Here is a 17,695-nt window from a genome sequence, read left to right as displayed (position 1 = left end):
AAGTCTGAATTCTCATATATAATTTTCTTCAACCACGCAGCTCCTGTCGCTTAAAATTAAGCCTCCTCCACTACTCTGTGTTCCCTGCATTGTTCGGCGGCTCCAGGAAGCAGGCCAGCGGCACCATGGCGATGGTGGAATGTCCCTGCTGTCTGCGAACGCGTGCAGGCGTTTACTGGGTTACATCCATGACGTGCTGATTGTAGCACAGCGAAGCTCGTGTTAGCATGTTAGCAAAGCTCTTCTTTAATGGGGACCTGATTAGATAGATAGATAGATAGATAGATAGATAGATAGATAGATAGATAGATCGAGCGATCGAGCGATGGATGATTGATAGATAGATAGATAGATAGATAGATAGATAGATAGATAGATAGATAGATAGATAGATAGATAGATAGATATTGCATGCTTACAGTTGCATAACACACATTTAAACAGTAAAAAAGACATTTAGTCAATAATAATTCATAACAATACATAATGAATGACAATAAGCAGACGCAGTGCATTCCCATCTAGCTCTCCATTTAGTTACAAGCTTCCAAATTATGTCTTTTTCTTGTAAATATTAGTTCTCACTCGGGGTGCTGTTAGATGTTAAAATGCCAGTTAGGTATCTAACTCAGCAATAACGTGCCTGCATGAAGTATGATTACTCCATTAACTGTGAGTTACAGGCTGTAATGGGCTTTCGTTAACAGCGGATCCTGCCACACTGGTGCTGGGACACGGAAGCTTCTAGAAAAAGAAAAGGGAAGATATAGCCTGTGATTCTCTGGCCTTTAACGGTAAAAAAATGACATTTTACTTCTCCACCACTTTGAACTGGACACCTTATATTTGTTCTGGAGAGGGCTGCATTTCAAGGATGGTGTTAGGTTACTGAAAACGTACGGTCAATAGAAACTAAAGCGGCGAGTGATAAATGACTCTCATCACCGTCACGGGTCTGAAAAGACTTCGCGGTCGCCTCCCCGTTTCACGTCGAAGGCTCCCAGTAGTTAACAGTCCTGAGAAAAGGCGGAGGAGCTTCTGAACAACACATCCTCCATCATTCTGCTTCACGGTCCCTCCAGTGCTCTTGAGAAACACTCCTGTTTACATGAGGTATTAGGAGGGCTTAGGGAAACCTAAAGCCAATAATGGCTTTAGTGTTCCCAAGGCAACAGAGGCTCAGCACTGATTGGCAGGTTCTGTGATTGGCATCTGGGAGGGCCAATGAATCCCATCTGATTCGACAGAGCCTGGTAAAGCTAAACAAACAATTTCTATGACCCACTTAGTTTTAGGAAGCTGTTTTCGTTGTCTGTGTGGCTTTTGACACATATCTATCTATATATATATATATATATATATATATATATATATATATATATATATATCTGTTGCTAAATAAAGCTTGATACATGGGGAGGATTTGGTGCTCGACAGACAGACCAACTATTTACCATGTTGGTAAACATGCCATTTGGTCTCCCAGGTACCATGAATAAACAAATTCCGGCTTCAAGGAAACTTTGCATTGTCGTGTTACGGTCACGGCTGGCTTTTGTGTCAACAAATGGTGGATTCTTTTCCCGGTTCCATGGGGATCTTGCTCGACGAGTCAAAACACGGTTTCTGGGAATGGACTGGTACTGGTGCACCGATGTTATCACCGCAGCTGGCTGGGTGCTTGCTCAGTGCTTCCTAGCCTCATGAGACCACGTGAGCGTGGGGGCGGCGAGGCGGATTAGGGCTGTCGCACCGGATAAGCAGCTTCTCCCCGGTCGTATTCCTCCTGCCGCTGAGCCGCTGCCAGCTCGGTCTTTGACACCTCCCCCGTTTCCGTACGGCTCGGAATGTCACCACCTGCGCTGGGGGCGCCTGAGAGCGAATGGCGCTAAGTCCCGGGTTTCCGATCGGCCCTCGTGTGACAATCCGCGGATAATTACGACAGAGGCCAGGTCCGCCTGGACAGGACCAGAGCTCGTTCTCGCTCCTTACACCGCAGGGCTGGTGGCCGAACGTGCTGGCGGTGGCTTGAGACGAGGAAAAGGGAGGTTTTTGGAAGGAGTCCGGGGCGGTTGATGGAAGGAGGCGACTCTAACAGCTTCTGCTGCCAAGTGATAAGGCCACCAGACAGGAACACGGAGCCTGGAGAGAGGGTGTTACTGTCACTCCCCTGGCTATTCCTCCTGCACTGGTTGTTGTTTGCAGGATGTTCTCAGGACCATTTAGTACGGCCTCCTGTAGTAGTAATGAGAAATGTCCTTGTCCTGGGAATTTATTCTCAGATACACTAATGAGGTTCTGCTGAGTCCCGGTGTGTGTCAGCACTAAGGTGTTCCAGTTCTCTGGTCCTGCTCCTGTGACGGCTTCCCTGCTTCAGAAGAAGAGAGCTTTTGGCATCCTGGAGTGTCCGTGACGGGAATGCCATGAGGGGGAACAGGGCGGGGAAGCGTTTAGAGAACCGTAGGGTGATGCAAAGCGCCCGATTAACCCTGAGGAGGGCAGCTTTGAGTTTGTCCGTCAGTGTGATTGGCTAGAGGTTACAAAGGCTGTTTGGTCCCTTACCTTTAAGAATATGGCATCCGCACCTCTTGTTTGCCAGGCTATTGTAAATTACATATTGTGTTTAAACTGATTATAACAAAGAAAAACAATTATGCTAATTTCTGACTTGATAAGATGTATTTGCCACATGTGTGGTAATCTAACGGATAACAGGAAGTGGCTCTTTTATTTGGAAGATAATGATCCCATCTGGAATTGATGGTAATTGCTTAGCTGCTGTTACTTGTGTGCTTGTATCCGTGGTTAGGAGACCTATGAACCTCAGAGAGGTATGTCACATATAGTGAGGACTGGTTATCTTTCTTAAAAAGCAGCCACTGAATGTATTTGTTAGTCACACACAAAAACGGGCAGAAAACCACGGCTCTGTCAACAGGCTGCGGTAATGGAGGCCCCCCTGGGACAGGCCCTCCTCCAGGCCGACCAGAATCCTCTGTCACCCTCTATCTGTCCCCCTCCCTGGCTCCAGCTGTCCCTTTCATGTCGGGTCGCCAGCAGCTCATTCTAATTACATAATAGATGAGTTGAGCTCCGTCGCAAAGCCACCTCCATCACCGACGGCAATACAGCGGATCTGTGCGCCTGTCCAGCGGTTCTGCCGCATTTGCCTCGACGTTTTTCCATCTCCTGCCTTCCGCTGCCGCCATCTCAGGAAGATGAGTCTCTTCCGAGGTTGCATGTTTTGCTTGTGCATTCAAGCCGCTTCACCCGACGCTAAGCGTGGGGACAGGTAAGCATTTCGTAAGTGCTGTCGGTGCTGGTCCACGAAGGTGCAGATGCGACCGGCGAGCTGATGTCGGCTCTGAGCCTGTCCGCGTTGCAGGCTCCTGAAGCGGACAGGTGGATCAGTTGTTTTCCGCGCCCTGGTATAGACACAGAGGCGGGGCGGCATCGGAGATCTTGCAGTGATAAAATCCTGCTCGTCAGCCAGGACAAGAAGGAGTCGAGTGTTCCAGCTGGTGTGCTGTTGTGTCTTCTAGCCCCCGGGGGGGGCGAAGCATGCATAAACACAGGCTCGGCAGGCTGTCTGCTACAGCAAATAGGGCACATTTTTAATCACGCACGCAGAGAAGCATCTCCGGGGCACGTTTGTGCACCGGTGGTGCGAGAACAAGCCTACTGGGAGGCTTCGTATGCTGTGTGTGGAGACTGAAGACCTGAGGCGGCATGGATTTCGCTGTAGCAGAATGTAGGAAAGCGCCGTTAGACTCTGAGTGTGGCAGGAACATCATGGACAGAAGATTTACAATCTCTCTGACGCATCAGTGCTTATTTTTTCGGTGCCAAGCCTGCAATGCTGTACTGCAAGTCAAACTAATAAGCCCTGTGGGCTCATTGGAGGGGATGGATCATGTGACACCCGTTACAATGCTGAGGATGGTATCCTGTACCAATGCAGAAGATGACCGGCATGCCGTAGAAGGTGGTCAGACAGACAAAGGCCACCCAGCACGCTTATCATAGAATGGAATTTAATATTTTTTTAAATATTCAGTATATAAGATTTCTAGATGTTTATAACCCTACTGCCAAATTTGTTTGAAGCATCATTTTAAATATTTGCTATTATCCGACTACACATAAAGATTTAAGTTCTGATATAAAAACCCAAAATAAAAATAATCACAAAACCCCCAGTTCCTTGGTTTTGAGTCCATCTAGTTCTGATTTCTGCGTTTATGACAGCAAAGGGACCAGACGTTCATGAGGAAGGTCTGAGCACATATCTCTCTTCTACACCCTTCAGCAGCAGGTACTATGCGTGATTTGCCCCCCATTTATTTAAAATAAATCTTTGTCCAACAGTTATCCGGGGAATTTCACGTCCACCTTTCATCACGGGGGGGGGAGGGGGGGGTGGCAGCTGTCTTATGGGTTATACTTCCGGTTCTGCTTCCCCCATATCATCTGAATAATTTATTGGGGTTCGCCCGATGTTTTGGCTAGCTAAACAGCACCTGTGCAGACTGGTAACGATTGCGTTACCGTGGCGATACCGATACAGATCGTGCCCGCTAATATGTACACGATATGGCGAGCGTATTGCCGCTCGGCGTGAGAATACAAAGCGGTGCGCTGTGTTTAAGGTTTGCGACGGATATGGGGCCCCCGTCGGCGTGCCCACCCTCTGAGGATGTTTACGAATCTTCGGCAAGGCAGGGCACTACCGGAAAAAAAAACTCGCTGCTGTGTTTTTTTCACACGCGTCTAGAAAAAATATGGCAACCCAAGGCATACGTAACTACCTCTACAGGGCATGATGAAGTGAAAGGGGCCCATCTTGAATTAACAAAGTATGAGCTACTTGGGTCATGGGGCTCATTCCGCTTCTCAGAGCCTTTTCAGAGGCCCGAGTGCGCTGTTTTCCGGAAACATAAAAGGTGCTGTATTTTTAGAAGCCCAGGAGCACGGCGTGAGAAGCTGCAGGAGCTGGGGCTCGTCCATTAGGGCGGCTCTTAAGTCGTCAGCGAAAACGACGCTAGCCAAAAGCCGGGCAGCCATGTTTCTCTTAGCTGAAGCACAATAGCTGAGCTTTTACACACTGTTTGATTGTACTTTTTGGGTCACAAGGCCTCGGGTCAGGTTTCCTCCTCCCTCTGTGATAAATTTTTGTCACCCCCCCCACTGACATCATTACCTTATTGATGAGCCTTCTTGGCGTTTAAGAGATGCAACTCCTTCCCTTTTCTTGTTTATGGAAACCCTGCATCATAGGATCCCGGCGGATAATACGTATCATGTGACTGTCATTATCCTCAAAGTGCTTTTAGCGTCGATCCATGCCGTCTCCATCACCTCCCCTCCGTCTCCCACCGGCGACCATCATCCCAGTATATCCCCTCCTTCCATTAAAGCCTCACCATCTATTTATCGGGCATCTTCCTCTTTGTTGAAGACAATTATGAGTCGAAAAAAGGAGGCAAGCGCCGGCCGGGATATTTACGGCTTTTCCGAGATTGCCCTCATAACACAGCCGGGGGGGGGGGGGGGGGGGTGGAGCGCGACACCTTGCGACGCCTGTCTCTGCGGGCGAAATTAGGCGAGTATTAAAGTTATAAATCGTGTCGCAGCGTTTACTGGGCGTTTCGGGGGCGTCGGTTACATAACGGCTGGGGAAGCGGCCATCAGCCGCGATGGATCTGAGAGATGGAGCTCGATGTCGTGGTTTCCGCCAGCCGGTGATGGCCTTCTTAGATGGGAGCGGGGTCCATACGCTGATTTATCATCCCGGGAGGGGACCGGGGGATTCGGGGGGGGGGGGTTACCTAGCAATGGTTCAGCCGCTGTCTGCCTAAGCAGCTTGGGGAGTGGCCCACGAGGGCCCAAGTCTCACGTTAATCACCAGGAGTACTTTTAATTAGTATCGGGCCAGACTGGTGGAAGGCGGGGCTGGTGTCTGACAGACGGACGGGAGGCACAACTCCGGGTCATGGCATTTTGAGCCGGTTTTTAAGCTTTCCCAAATGAAGAAAATGAGTTTTTCCGGAATGACCGAGGGACGCATACAAGATGTAAGGCCCTGTTAAGGCCTTCTGCAAATAATTATATGACCTGGAACAAAATTACTTCATTCAGGTCCCCATGACACACAACAGTCCCACCTGGGCCTTCTCCAGGCTCTCAATGAGAGGCTGGCCAGTCCACTAACGGCATGTCCCAGCTGTAGATAATTCAGCTTGCAGTAAAACTCCATGGACTTTGGCCTTGGCAATGACCCTTGCTGGCCTCTCTCTCTCTCTCTCTCTGTCTCTCTCTCTCTCTCTCTCTCTGTCTCTCTTTCTGTTCTCTTTCTCTCTGTTATGTTTCTTTATGGTTGCCTTTATAGCTCAGAATAACAGCCCTCATGCCACGCCACGTCTTTCACACCGAAAACTCTGCTTATTACCGATTAGTGAGTCGAGATTCCCCATTATGAAAGGGCCTGGTTTATGGTGGCCCAGCTGCTGTGCGCACCGCTGAAAGCCCCCGATATTACCCAGCAACCCCCCCCCCGCCCCGCATGCATGCTGGGAGATCGATAAGGTTGGTAGTGCTGTTCTGTTGAACTCGCTCCTCTCTAATAAAGCCCCAGTCGTTATTTTAAATCACTTCCAACGTGATATCAGAACCGTCCCATAATTTATGAGGTCTGGACTTGTTCGTTACATATGTTGGTTTTAATGTGTTTTATTGTGTTTATTATAGCAGAAAGAACTTGTAATGTGTTTGCACTTAATATGACAGATAATTTGTTTGGGTATTTGTTTTTTTATGTTTGAGTTTCTAGGACAGAACTTTGTTGGCAGATGAATGAATGCGCGTGAATGTTATTTGTTTTTTTCAATGAGACGAGAGCTGAGCTAAATGTTCAATGCTGTTTTGCTTAGAAATTAAAAATGAAGTTAATTTACAACCACTGTAACCCGAATCCTTTCTGCGCGCCCTTGGAGAAGCGGGGGAGCAGTACATCAACAAAATAACAGGGTAACAAATGAGTGGGGGAAATGAGGTGCTCCTTTTTTAACCAAAATGATCGCTGACTCTTCATGACTTTATATATATGCAAACGCCCTTTACTGGCAGGACAGCATACATACAAGGGTACAACAGCAGGAACCTTCCTGGTCCTGACATCCTTCAGACATGTATGTGTCATTTTTGTCCCTGTGTTTCGTAGAATATTCCAAGTCAGATTAAAACAAATACTCAGGAGTGTCCTCGAGCCCCTTTTTCACACCAGTTCCAGTATCTGTTATGCAGATCGCTCACATTCAATCGTTTTTCAGATACGCATGAAGGAGCCCCCGTGATAGGGACACCTGATTGGCCAACCAGCGCGGTAACCTAGCAGGAAGTCATTCTGTCGGTTGGTGAACGTAGCACGGATCCGCGTTAGTGCTGCCAGTCGAAGTCGTATGAGAAATCTCGAGACATTAGTGGGGATTTTACTGTTCGAAACATTAGTGGGATTATGAAGTCAGATTGCCGAGGCCTAGACTGCAGCCTACCCCATGCTTCCCATAAGAAAACCAAACATGGCGCTGCAAAGCTAATATGCTGGAGCAAATTTAGGGGTGGAGCCACAGGGGCACTGACCGCAGTTAAAAGCTGATTGGCCACCAGAGTCCCCTGTCACTCACCCATTCAAACATATCATTGCTTAATGTTAAGGTTGGCCCTTATGCATGAATTACAGGTTCTCGTCCTGTATGACCTCATCTTAATAAATATCGTAGAATCACCACTAACAGTGTGACATACACTAAAGTAAGTCACATGACCCTTTGGTGTGTTATTGTTTAGATTAACTACCGCACTCGTTTACTCGCCTTTCCTTGGTGTTATTATCTAACACAAGTAATCTAACACAGCTAATCTCGTTTGCACGGTCTGCTGTATTGTGTCTGAAATAAAAACAAACCTGAAAAGACCGAATTCTGTATGGGCTTTTTTCTGTATGTCTTATGTACACAGTGAGAGGAAGATTAGCAATCTATTGCCAGCGTTTCCTTCTTTGGTCATCTGCGGAACGGGCAAAGGGTGGGGGCGGGGGGGGGGAGGGGGGCTGAACCATGTTGGGAGAATTCAGACCTGGGGTGCAGCCCCCACGGGCACAGAATCCGGCGTGCCATCTTTGCTGCTGCCATCCTTCTTCAGCCGTAACTTACGGATGCCAGGGACCGGCTGCCAGTTCCGCTGTTTTTGGCAGCCAGTCCAACTGCTCTCCCTGTGGACGGGGCGACCGGTCAGAGGGGAAAGCACACGGACAGCCCCGCGGGGCAAAGGGCAGGGGGTAATTAGCGCGGGAGTGTGACTGACATACCGAGCTGAGCTTTGATCATCCTCGGCGTTACTTGAGTTCAAGCATCAGCTCAGAAATGCTTCGGAGGTGACCGGTCTAACCTGGGGCCTCGGAGCTCACTATCATCCACAAGAAGAGGGCTTTCAAAATACAGCATAGCTATAGAAAGCGCTTCATTGTGTTTTAGAAAGTAAATCATCTGCAGCTGTCTTTTTCGTTACAGTATATATCTAAAAAAGCGATGTTAATCACGCTGACAAAGCGGCCATCACGCTGACAAGTTGAAACATTTTGTGATTAACCTTAAATCAGCTGCGGTTGAATGGTTTGAAGCCTGGGTTGGAGGTCACATGTTCCTGAATGGCTGTGAGGTGCAAAGCATCAATAAGAATGATAGCCAATCAGATAGCCAATTGGTCCACAGGATTTGCTCAGCCTCTGTGGTGTCGTTCGTTGATTCTGACTAAGAGAACGGCGCTGTATTGCGTTTCGACCAAGCAAAAGGGAGGTCTTGGTGACTGGTCATGAGTCATTGACTTATAGTCCCTTCAATATCACTCCCAGAGGGCCCTCATAGGAAATTTTTCCAACGGGAGAAAACTACAGTAATTTTATTAAATGTATATATTATCATTTTTATTATTTTATACTTCTTATATTCATTATGCATGTACATTTACATTTCAGAATATTTCATTTTCTTGTTTTATTTCATATGTTTAATGTTAATTATTTTGGTCCTAAATCTTCCAAAGGTCTGACCATCAGGTGAACGAACTGAGCAACCTGGCCAATGAACGTAAGGAACTGAACAAATCGAAACGAAATGACTGAATGAATCAGAACAGCGACGCAAACGATCATGTTCACTTGAAGGAACCTGAGTTGTAGTCTCCGTCAGGTTCTTCCAAGCTGGGGTTGCCAGAAGCACTGAGATTTCCAGAATGGTGTCATGTGACTAGAAATGTGTGAAAGGAAGAAGATTGACAGGAGAACCAATCATGGGACATTGTCGATGCTTCTCACGCCCTGTCAGGTAGGAGATGTAGCAGGTAGGAGTTTGATATGGGAACGCTAATTCAGGTGAAAATCCTTAAGGTATAAAAAACATAAGCACCATACAAATGTCAGAAATTGCAGGTACATTTCAACCTTTAAACAGACAGGATCTTGTCAGAGTCTCCGCATTATATTAATGATAGATGATTTCGCTGAAAATGGTGCCGCGTGAAGCAGACAGTCCCTTGGAAAAAGGGACAGATGGGTTGATACTTTTTCATTATTTCTTGGAAGAATCTCCCTTTCGATAATAAGACCTTCCTGTCATTATTAGGCGAACTAGCAGCAAAAAATGTGTCACAAGGAGTAATTATTAAAAAGCAAAGCAGAATTATACCGCATTTCATCATATTCCCAGGGGTACAAGAGATTGCTTTTAAAAAGAATGCGAAGGGCACATTTCAGTCAGGCCTGAACAATAGTCTAACGTCACAGGTTTACTGCCTGTGTCTTTTACTCTTAGAGTAAACCCCAGAATCAAATACTGGTGCCACAGCAGTATATCATATATCCGTTGCTGGATGACTGTAATAGTGGTCACGGCATTAAATCTTCCCATGCCCCAGATTCTTAGCCAATCAGAACGCGGGAAGTACATCGAGGTTTGTGTAGGAACCCAAGGATCAGAATCCGAGCATGCTTTAGGGGTGACCAATAGTCGACTACTCATACACCAATCCCCACACCCTACACACAACAACGCTGTGGTCACTGATGGCCCAATCCCGAACAGCTTACCCAGGACTTCCTCCGAGCCAGACCCAGAGCCCCCAGTGGGTGGACGACAGCTGGGTTTTAGAATTAACTCTTGGAGAAAAAAGGCTTCCACAGCCCTTGGGGGCGGGATTGTTGTGTACTGTCAATCACAGACTTAACCTGTTTCCCATTGGCCGGTTTACTGCTTCCTGTTAAACCATCTGTTCACTGACCTCTAGCAGTAATCACATCCATGTCATTATGATATTCAGAATTAACAATATGCAATGTGGGAAAATAGGATAACAAACGTCATGATTCTGTCTTGAAGGTTAGGAGGTGTTAGCCTGACGCCTTCTCATCTTTCCTTGTTCTGCTGTAACAGAATTCCTTTACTGTCATGGAGGCCGGATGTATTTTCACTCACACATTCCCAATTTCACCTACCCGTACAGAGAGCTGCTCCAGATCTTCCTAGTGGAGAAACACACGAGTAGACATTCTACATCCTAATAGCCTCATGCAGGTATACAACAGTGTTTAGCGGAGGAGGTACAAGGCCCACTTCCCCTGTCGTTATAGGAAGTTCTTGTATCATAAAGGTCGATATTGTCAGCAGACGTGATAAGTAAGTCTATATTTAGGCAACGGTCTGAAGATTAGAGATCTGGTATCTTCCAGAACATTGATGCAGGGCCTGCTAATCTGTTATAAACTGAGTTTGTTTATCTGCCGTCGTCCCAGTGGACAGCCTGGCCGAGTATGAGCTTGCAGAACTCCACAGAACCAGCCCCAGGCATCTGGTCGGCAGAACAGGCTTGTTGACTCTTTATAGCAACGAATTCACGTACTGTATGTGATACTGAGAAAACGCTACCTGCTCCATTTGAAGTTCCCTCTTTATAGTGTCGTAGATAGTTTATTTAAAATGTATATTTTACAATTATGTATTTTGCTAGTGTTATTTTATACCGTATTGTATTGTTCGGCAAATCCGATTTGCCGCTTCGGGCAAAGCATTCAGATGCACATAAAGCCTATTGTATTTCCCCATTGATCTGTGACCCACTTTAGAAGCGGCTAATCTTAAATTATTAAAGCTGGAGAAAAAATCATCTTGGGGATATGATTCTATAATAAAATCAATAAACTGGTCTCGTGTTGAGCCAGGTAACGTGCAAAAGCAGGTATGAAGTAAGAATAGTATTATTTATCACGCAGTTTTTACTCAGCTACTTATACAAATGCTTTGATTTTACTGTTTAAAATAAGAATAAATATCCTGTATTGAAAGTGGTCAGCAAGCCAATTTAAGAATTTAATAAGAATTTACATGTCCGATATGTCATGATTAGTAAAAACATTCTATATCCTGATAGCCATGTGCTAGTAATGGACAATTTAGTTCATTTAATAATTTTAAGAAATGTTTAATATATTTATATATTTAATTGAATCTTAATTGTTTTAATTGCCGACGTTGAGTTATCTAGTGGGGGGTTAGGGAGGGGGTATTAGAGTCAGTTAGTTGTTTCCTTTAGCCACTCTTGAAGGAGCTGCAGGCCTGTACATGCATATAAACGAGTATAATGTAACAGAAAAATCACAGTTCGATATGTACCCTGCTTTCGAAGTCACAGTGCGGTACGTTTTCGGTACAGCGGGAGATAAGAAACAAAACATAAATTGGTTATTTTTTCCTTTATTAAACTGAACAAAGCATGACTGTTGAATTAAAAACTATAATAAAAAAACTAAAATTTACTACAAAGTAAATCCAAAAATATAAATACCAATATAAATTTTGTTTAGATATATATCAAAGAGGTTTCTCTGTATTCCATAATTCATCGGCCAGTGTCTGCACGCTTCATCAAGTCCGCTATTTCTATGTTTAATTGTTGGCATGAGCACATGGCCTTTTTTTAGATGTTTGAAATGCATAGACTGCAGAATCGGACTAAGGAAGTGTGCCCAGTTTGCTCGTTCTGTTTAGCTGCATGTCCTGGAAACATGTTGCCGTACGTCATGCAGTTTTACTCTGCTGGCTAATACATAGTAGTGCTATTCCATGAAATATTTACTGTATAGTTATAAATCAGTTAAATTCTGATTTATGTCTCATGATAGGTTAAATCTATATGTGATATATTTTTGGAACTGAAAGCTAGTTTTAAATGTTATATGTTTTTCGTCAGTTACGTTTGTTAGATAAATTTTTACCTAAAATTTACAAGGGAAAAAAAAATCTGTCTTGAAAATGCATTTTATACATGTATACATATACATTTTATTTTACGAACCACAAATTGTACCAGTATTCCTGTTGTGGAATAACTTGATCAGTGACAGAAATGAAATCGATATGGAGGAGAATGTGGTCCACTTCACGTGTAAATATCGTACTCCATCTGCCTTTCATTCATATTTCAAGGTTGCGCTAATATTTTCTGATAAGAAACCCTCACTGGATTCGGAACTATAATTATTGGGCCTGGGTAACCTTCAGATGTCTTCAGTTGTCCAGTGTAATATAATCATTCGAAAGGAAATAATTTTTAATTAAATAAGGTGATACCATCCATCCATCCATCCATTTTCCAAACCGCTTATCCTACCGGGTCGCGGGGGGTCCGGAGCCTATCCCGGAAGCAATGGGCACGAGGCAGGGAACAGCCCAGGATGGGGGGGCCAGCCCATAAATAAGGTGATACCTATGGGATATTTATGAGACCAGCAGAATGTTCGCTGACAATACGTTTGCCTTACGCTAATGTGTCTTAACATATTTCCTTTATAATTTTTGCTGATTTATTTTAAATTTTTTGTTCTTATTGAGACATTTTATCTCCTGCAAATATGGTAGTTTTCCTCAGATTCTGGAAGCTAAACAGAGATGGACCTGCTTAGTACTTGGGTAGGAGGGAGGTCCGGTTATAGCCTAATTGCTTATGCTTGACTTGCTTGACCAAAAAGTAACTTACATATTATCCAATAGTCCTTTCCATTGCGCTTGCAAATTTTTACGAAGCATTTGGAGATTTTTCCACAAATGACCATAATTGATCTTTGTTGCATTTCCAGTGATTTATTTTGTGTCAGTGTCATGAGAGTTTTTAAAAAGAAGAATCTGTCAAGAGATAAATAATCGCGTAAGCCGAGTTTAATCACTGAGCTCACTGAGAAAAATGGCAAAGAAAATGAACCATAATTGTCACCCGCCGTTTGTTGAGCGTTGTCGATTTGTCCCGCCTGCAGGCTCTCTGGGCTGATTGAAGGTGTAATCACCTTCCTGCATGGCGTTTGGCTTCGGCTTATGGTCGTCCTTCTGTAAAAAAAAGGTAGCTAAACCAACAATGTATCATTATAATCTCTGTCAGTCACAGCTGTAATAGTTGGTCCTTGATTTAAACCAAATATGAATCATAATTCCTTAATATCTTGACATTTGATGTGTTGATGGGGATTTACAGTTGCTTATGAGGTTCAATACTTCTGCACTCTTGTTACATGTATCTGTCACTTGCGATTTTGAACAGGAAAGGCAGATGTTTGTTTTTGTTTATGTTTGTTCCATCACAAGAACCAATTTCATTTTACTGTCCGCCTGAATGGACTGTACGGTGAGACCTTGCTCGATTAGGATACAGGTCGCCAAGATTCAGACGCGGTGAGGGAAAGTGCAGTCGTGGGGGGGGGGAGGGGGGGGGGGGGTTAGCTTCCAGAGCTTCAGGGGAAATTATGGGACAAATGGGCTTCGATCTGCTTCAGAGTTCACAAGGTGGCCCCAGAAACAGAGGTCTGAGTGTCCTCGGGCACATTTGCCTTTGCTCAGATTTTCAGTGACAGCGCATACGATGCAAAAAGGTACAAGGGTCTGCACTGAAATGGAAGTCATGCTTCCAGGAAGGAACCGACTGGTGGAACAGCTTTTGTGGCTGGGCTTTGCGGGAAACCGCATAAATCTCCATGCAGTGATTTAGGACAGTTTAAGAATATACATATTTATATACTGTATATATAGATTGTCATAATAATGAAAGTAAGCCGCACCATGTGGCTGACCTTAAAGGACACCCCTGAGTCGGGATGTATAAGCCGGTATGCTGATGGTGCAGAGTAGGAGGACTCTAAAGTAGGGGCTAATAGTGACGCGACTGCTAGTGAAAAGAAAGAGGGGGGGTGGGGAATTGAAAGGGGACCCGGGGAAGCAGGAAAGAGGCGGCGAATCACTGGCCTGACTCTCGACTCCCTCAAGCGAAATGCCTTTGCACGCCTGGCTTCCTGAACCTCTCCCTGTCTCACACATGGCCTTCGAAAACGCAAGCGGCTAATGGAAACTGTACTCATGACATTCTTCTGTCGATGGCACTGAGTGGTCTGGACAGCAGTGGCGACGGTGCACGCCAGAGGACAGCGGACACCGGATCAACAGGAGGCGCGTGTGGACACAGTCATTCCACCATAAGGGCCAGGAAACTGGGGGGAGCCACAGATTCAGTTTACAGACAAGAACACACCTGATAGCCCCAATGGGAGGTGCATCGCCCTCTCCCCTTTGTGAAGGTGCATCCGACAGGCCGTCTGCCAAAAATGGTTACCTGAATGGCTGCCAAGGTGTATTTATGGTGGAATCAATCACCAATGGTGTGCCATTGAGCGATGTGCCATTGAGCGATGTGAAATAGAGTGATGTGAAATAGAGTGATGTGAAATAGAGTGATGTGCCATTGCCATGACCCAGATGTCGTGAAACCGGAGTCAGGTGACTGTTACGTTACCCTCCGCATGCCCCTAGCTCCTATGCGATAAGTAAGGCATACCCGAAAATGGTAATGCCCCAAATAATTAATATTTACATCTCCAAGGTGTAAATGATTAATTAACTTGCAAAATTATGCTATCTAAAATTAGCATGTGATACTTCTCGGTAGGAGCCGAATCCTGATCTGGAGATGCTTTTGAAACCCAGCTTGGCCGTGTGAGCCACTCCCGTAGAGGACTGCTCCCGTAGGGTGGTCACCGGTCAGAGAGGACATTGAGGAAGGTGTGATGATCGCAGAGAGGAAGGACCTGTGAGCCAGTTGCCCATCCAGCAGCAGATGAAGTTTATATAGCAATAATTGAATTTTGCTGCTAGCTGCTCAGGGAAGGACACTGTGGTAATATGGTTTATTTCAATCCTCCCTCACAGGTCTTCACACCAACTGCTAACAGCTAAGGTATCTACTAAGAGACCAGCTAAGGAACATGGCTGGCTGTGCGTCCACTGTGGGGGGATAAAGTCACGTAGAGCTTCTTGGTAATGGGGGACAGAGATTTCCACCGTCAAGCTGACTGCTTGCATTTGAAGGATTTTACACCTTTTTTTTTGCCTAAACATCAGTGCATAAAGAGTGGCTGAATGCAATTAGCAAGTCAGAGAGACAGTGAGGTGCTGCTCTGCTGGAGGGGTCTGACGGGGGGGGCTCTGGACCTAATGCTCTGCTAGAGGGGTCTGACGGGGGGGCTCTGGACCTAATGCTCTGCCGGAGGCCGTTTGGAGGTCAGAGATAACTGCTTAATGTTTCACAAACGTACCAGACTGATCTGCCCAAGGGGCTGATGGGTAACTAAAACAATGCTGGCAGATATTAGTCTGAATAGATGGTGCCTTTTACATCGTAAGTAGAGATTCAAGGGAATCGAAGGATGTTTTTTTTTTTTTTCTTCGAGGTTTTCTATGTTAGTTTGGTCCTCCTGTCAGAGGGCTTGGTGGTTTGTGTGAGAGGCCGTCTTCTGTAGTTCTGCGTAAAGCTAATATTTCCTTGCAACCCACCATCCGGGATCTTTTCATCTCGGAGCTTTTTCTGCGAAATGTCGCCACAGCCGGCATCCCGCCGGTGACCTTCCACGTGGAGCTCTGAGGGAAAACAGAGGCAACCTCCCCACCCCCGAAGGCTGGCAAGTGGGCTACGTATCGTGAGGGTCGGTTATCCTTCCTGGATGGAAACGGCACAAACGGCTGCTCCTGCATCGTGCCTGAGAGCTTGTGGGAGTGATTGTGTAAAACGGAGGCAGGCGGTGGTGCTGAGGATGTTGGTGGGGGGGGGGGGGGGAGCGTGTGGATGCTGGATGTAGAGGTGCTTTTTCGAGCAAATGGCTCCTCTCCCCCTCGCCTGGCGGAGGGGGCTTGTGAGTTCGCAGGACAAGCACATGCCGGACAGGATTAAGATCCACGAAATCTGTCCAGAAGCCCAGCACAGGCCACAGATGTGTGTCACCCTCGTGACGTGATGCAGTGGATCCATGTATATAGCAGCTGGTTCCTTGCAGAGATGTGTTTGCTCAAGACTGGCCCAGAAAGTAGGTGGAGCCAAAATTAGCATACTTACGGGATAAACAGTAAAAAAAAAAAACAAAAACAATAATTATGTTGCCATATGATGTAGTTTGTTAGCTGACTCTGTACGTCGCTGCTCAGTTCTGCTTAATTTCTCGTAATTCAAGCTTCATTCCATCCTGATGATTGTATCCGAAGCCTGTTTCAGATCATTTTTATTAATTAATCATTTTGAAGAATTCTTTTTCAGGTCTGAATTGTGCTGCGCTCCATGAACTATACGAAGCTGCGTACCTGTCCGTCAATAAGCACGCCTAATGTCTATTCCAGGTTGAAAAGGGGAGAAGGAAAAGACTTACAATTCAATTAGGCTTTAAGAATATGTAATTATTCATTATTACCTCTAATTACCCAATGTTATGATTCTTTGGGATTTGCACTGTCCCCTTTTAATCTAATGAAGAGGGAAAAAAAGAGAAAAGTTATAGAGAACGCAAATAGGAAAATTAATGAATGAATACATATATTTGGCTTTTTATTGCTCCTAATGAAGTTAATGTGGCTTTTCGCTCCATTCTACTGCAGAGTAACAAGCAGTTATGTCAATATTTACTCCACTGGGAGCATCTTTCCTTTTTCGCAGGGAGAGTGGCTTTGCTTGAGCTGCCAGACGCAAAGAGCGATTGCTGGGCAGATCGGAGACATGGACGGAAAGCAGCCGTCAATGCCAACGCCTGCAAAAGCACCAAGCCAACAGCCTGCTGGTCCCAAAGGCCAGGCGTCCCCGGCGAAGCAGCCGGCTCCACCTCCAAACGCCTCTGTCAAAGCTCAGTCCACACCACCCAAGCCAGCCCCGGAACAGCCCAAGGCTTCACCTTCTCTGACCTCTCTCTCCGCGGCCCTAACGAGCGTGTCCACAATCAACCTGCCGCTATTCCAGAAGCTTAAAGACACAACCCAGACAGAAACCGCGAAGGCAGCTGAAGCGACAAAGAAAGACGAGAAAATCACAGCTGTAGAGCCCAACAAGGTACTACCAGACCTATTTGCACATGAATTGCAACGACCAAAACTTGACAGGAAGTGTCTTTCCACCAGTTCTTGTAGATGCTAAATATCTTGCTGTGGTTAGTTACCAAAGAAAGGTATCGCTACTACCAAAGTTTCATAGGTAAATCACCCGTAACACAGGAGCTTTTGCAAAAGTGGGTAGTTTATGAACTTTTTGTATACATTATGTAGAGAAAAACAGTTTATGTAATGCAGAATTTGCA

At 45.6% G+C, this 17,695-nt stretch overlaps 1 protein-coding gene across 6 annotated transcripts in view; it reads left to right on the top strand.

The window, feature by feature from the left end:
• Positions 1-17,695, top strand: part of LOC125742031 (protein piccolo-like) — an 80,734-nt gene that overhangs the window by 10,049 nt on the left and 52,990 nt on the right. For all 6 annotated transcript variants that reach the window (XM_049013659.1, XM_049013651.1, XM_049013645.1 and 3 more), the window contains exon 4: positions 17,065-17,451. In XM_049013659.1, coding sequence (XP_048869616.1) covers positions 17,065-17,451 — 387 coding nt within the window. The remainder of the gene's footprint in view (positions 1-17,064; positions 17,452-17,695) is intronic.

Source organism: Brienomyrus brachyistius, chromosome 1, assembly GCF_023856365.1.
Source record: "Brienomyrus brachyistius isolate T26 chromosome 1, BBRACH_0.4, whole genome shotgun sequence".
Classification (NCBI taxonomy): Eukaryota; Metazoa; Chordata; class Actinopteri; order Osteoglossiformes; family Mormyridae; genus Brienomyrus; species Brienomyrus brachyistius.
Note: the sequence above shows the minus strand (reverse complement) of the source record. Positions and strands in the feature narration are given on the sequence as shown.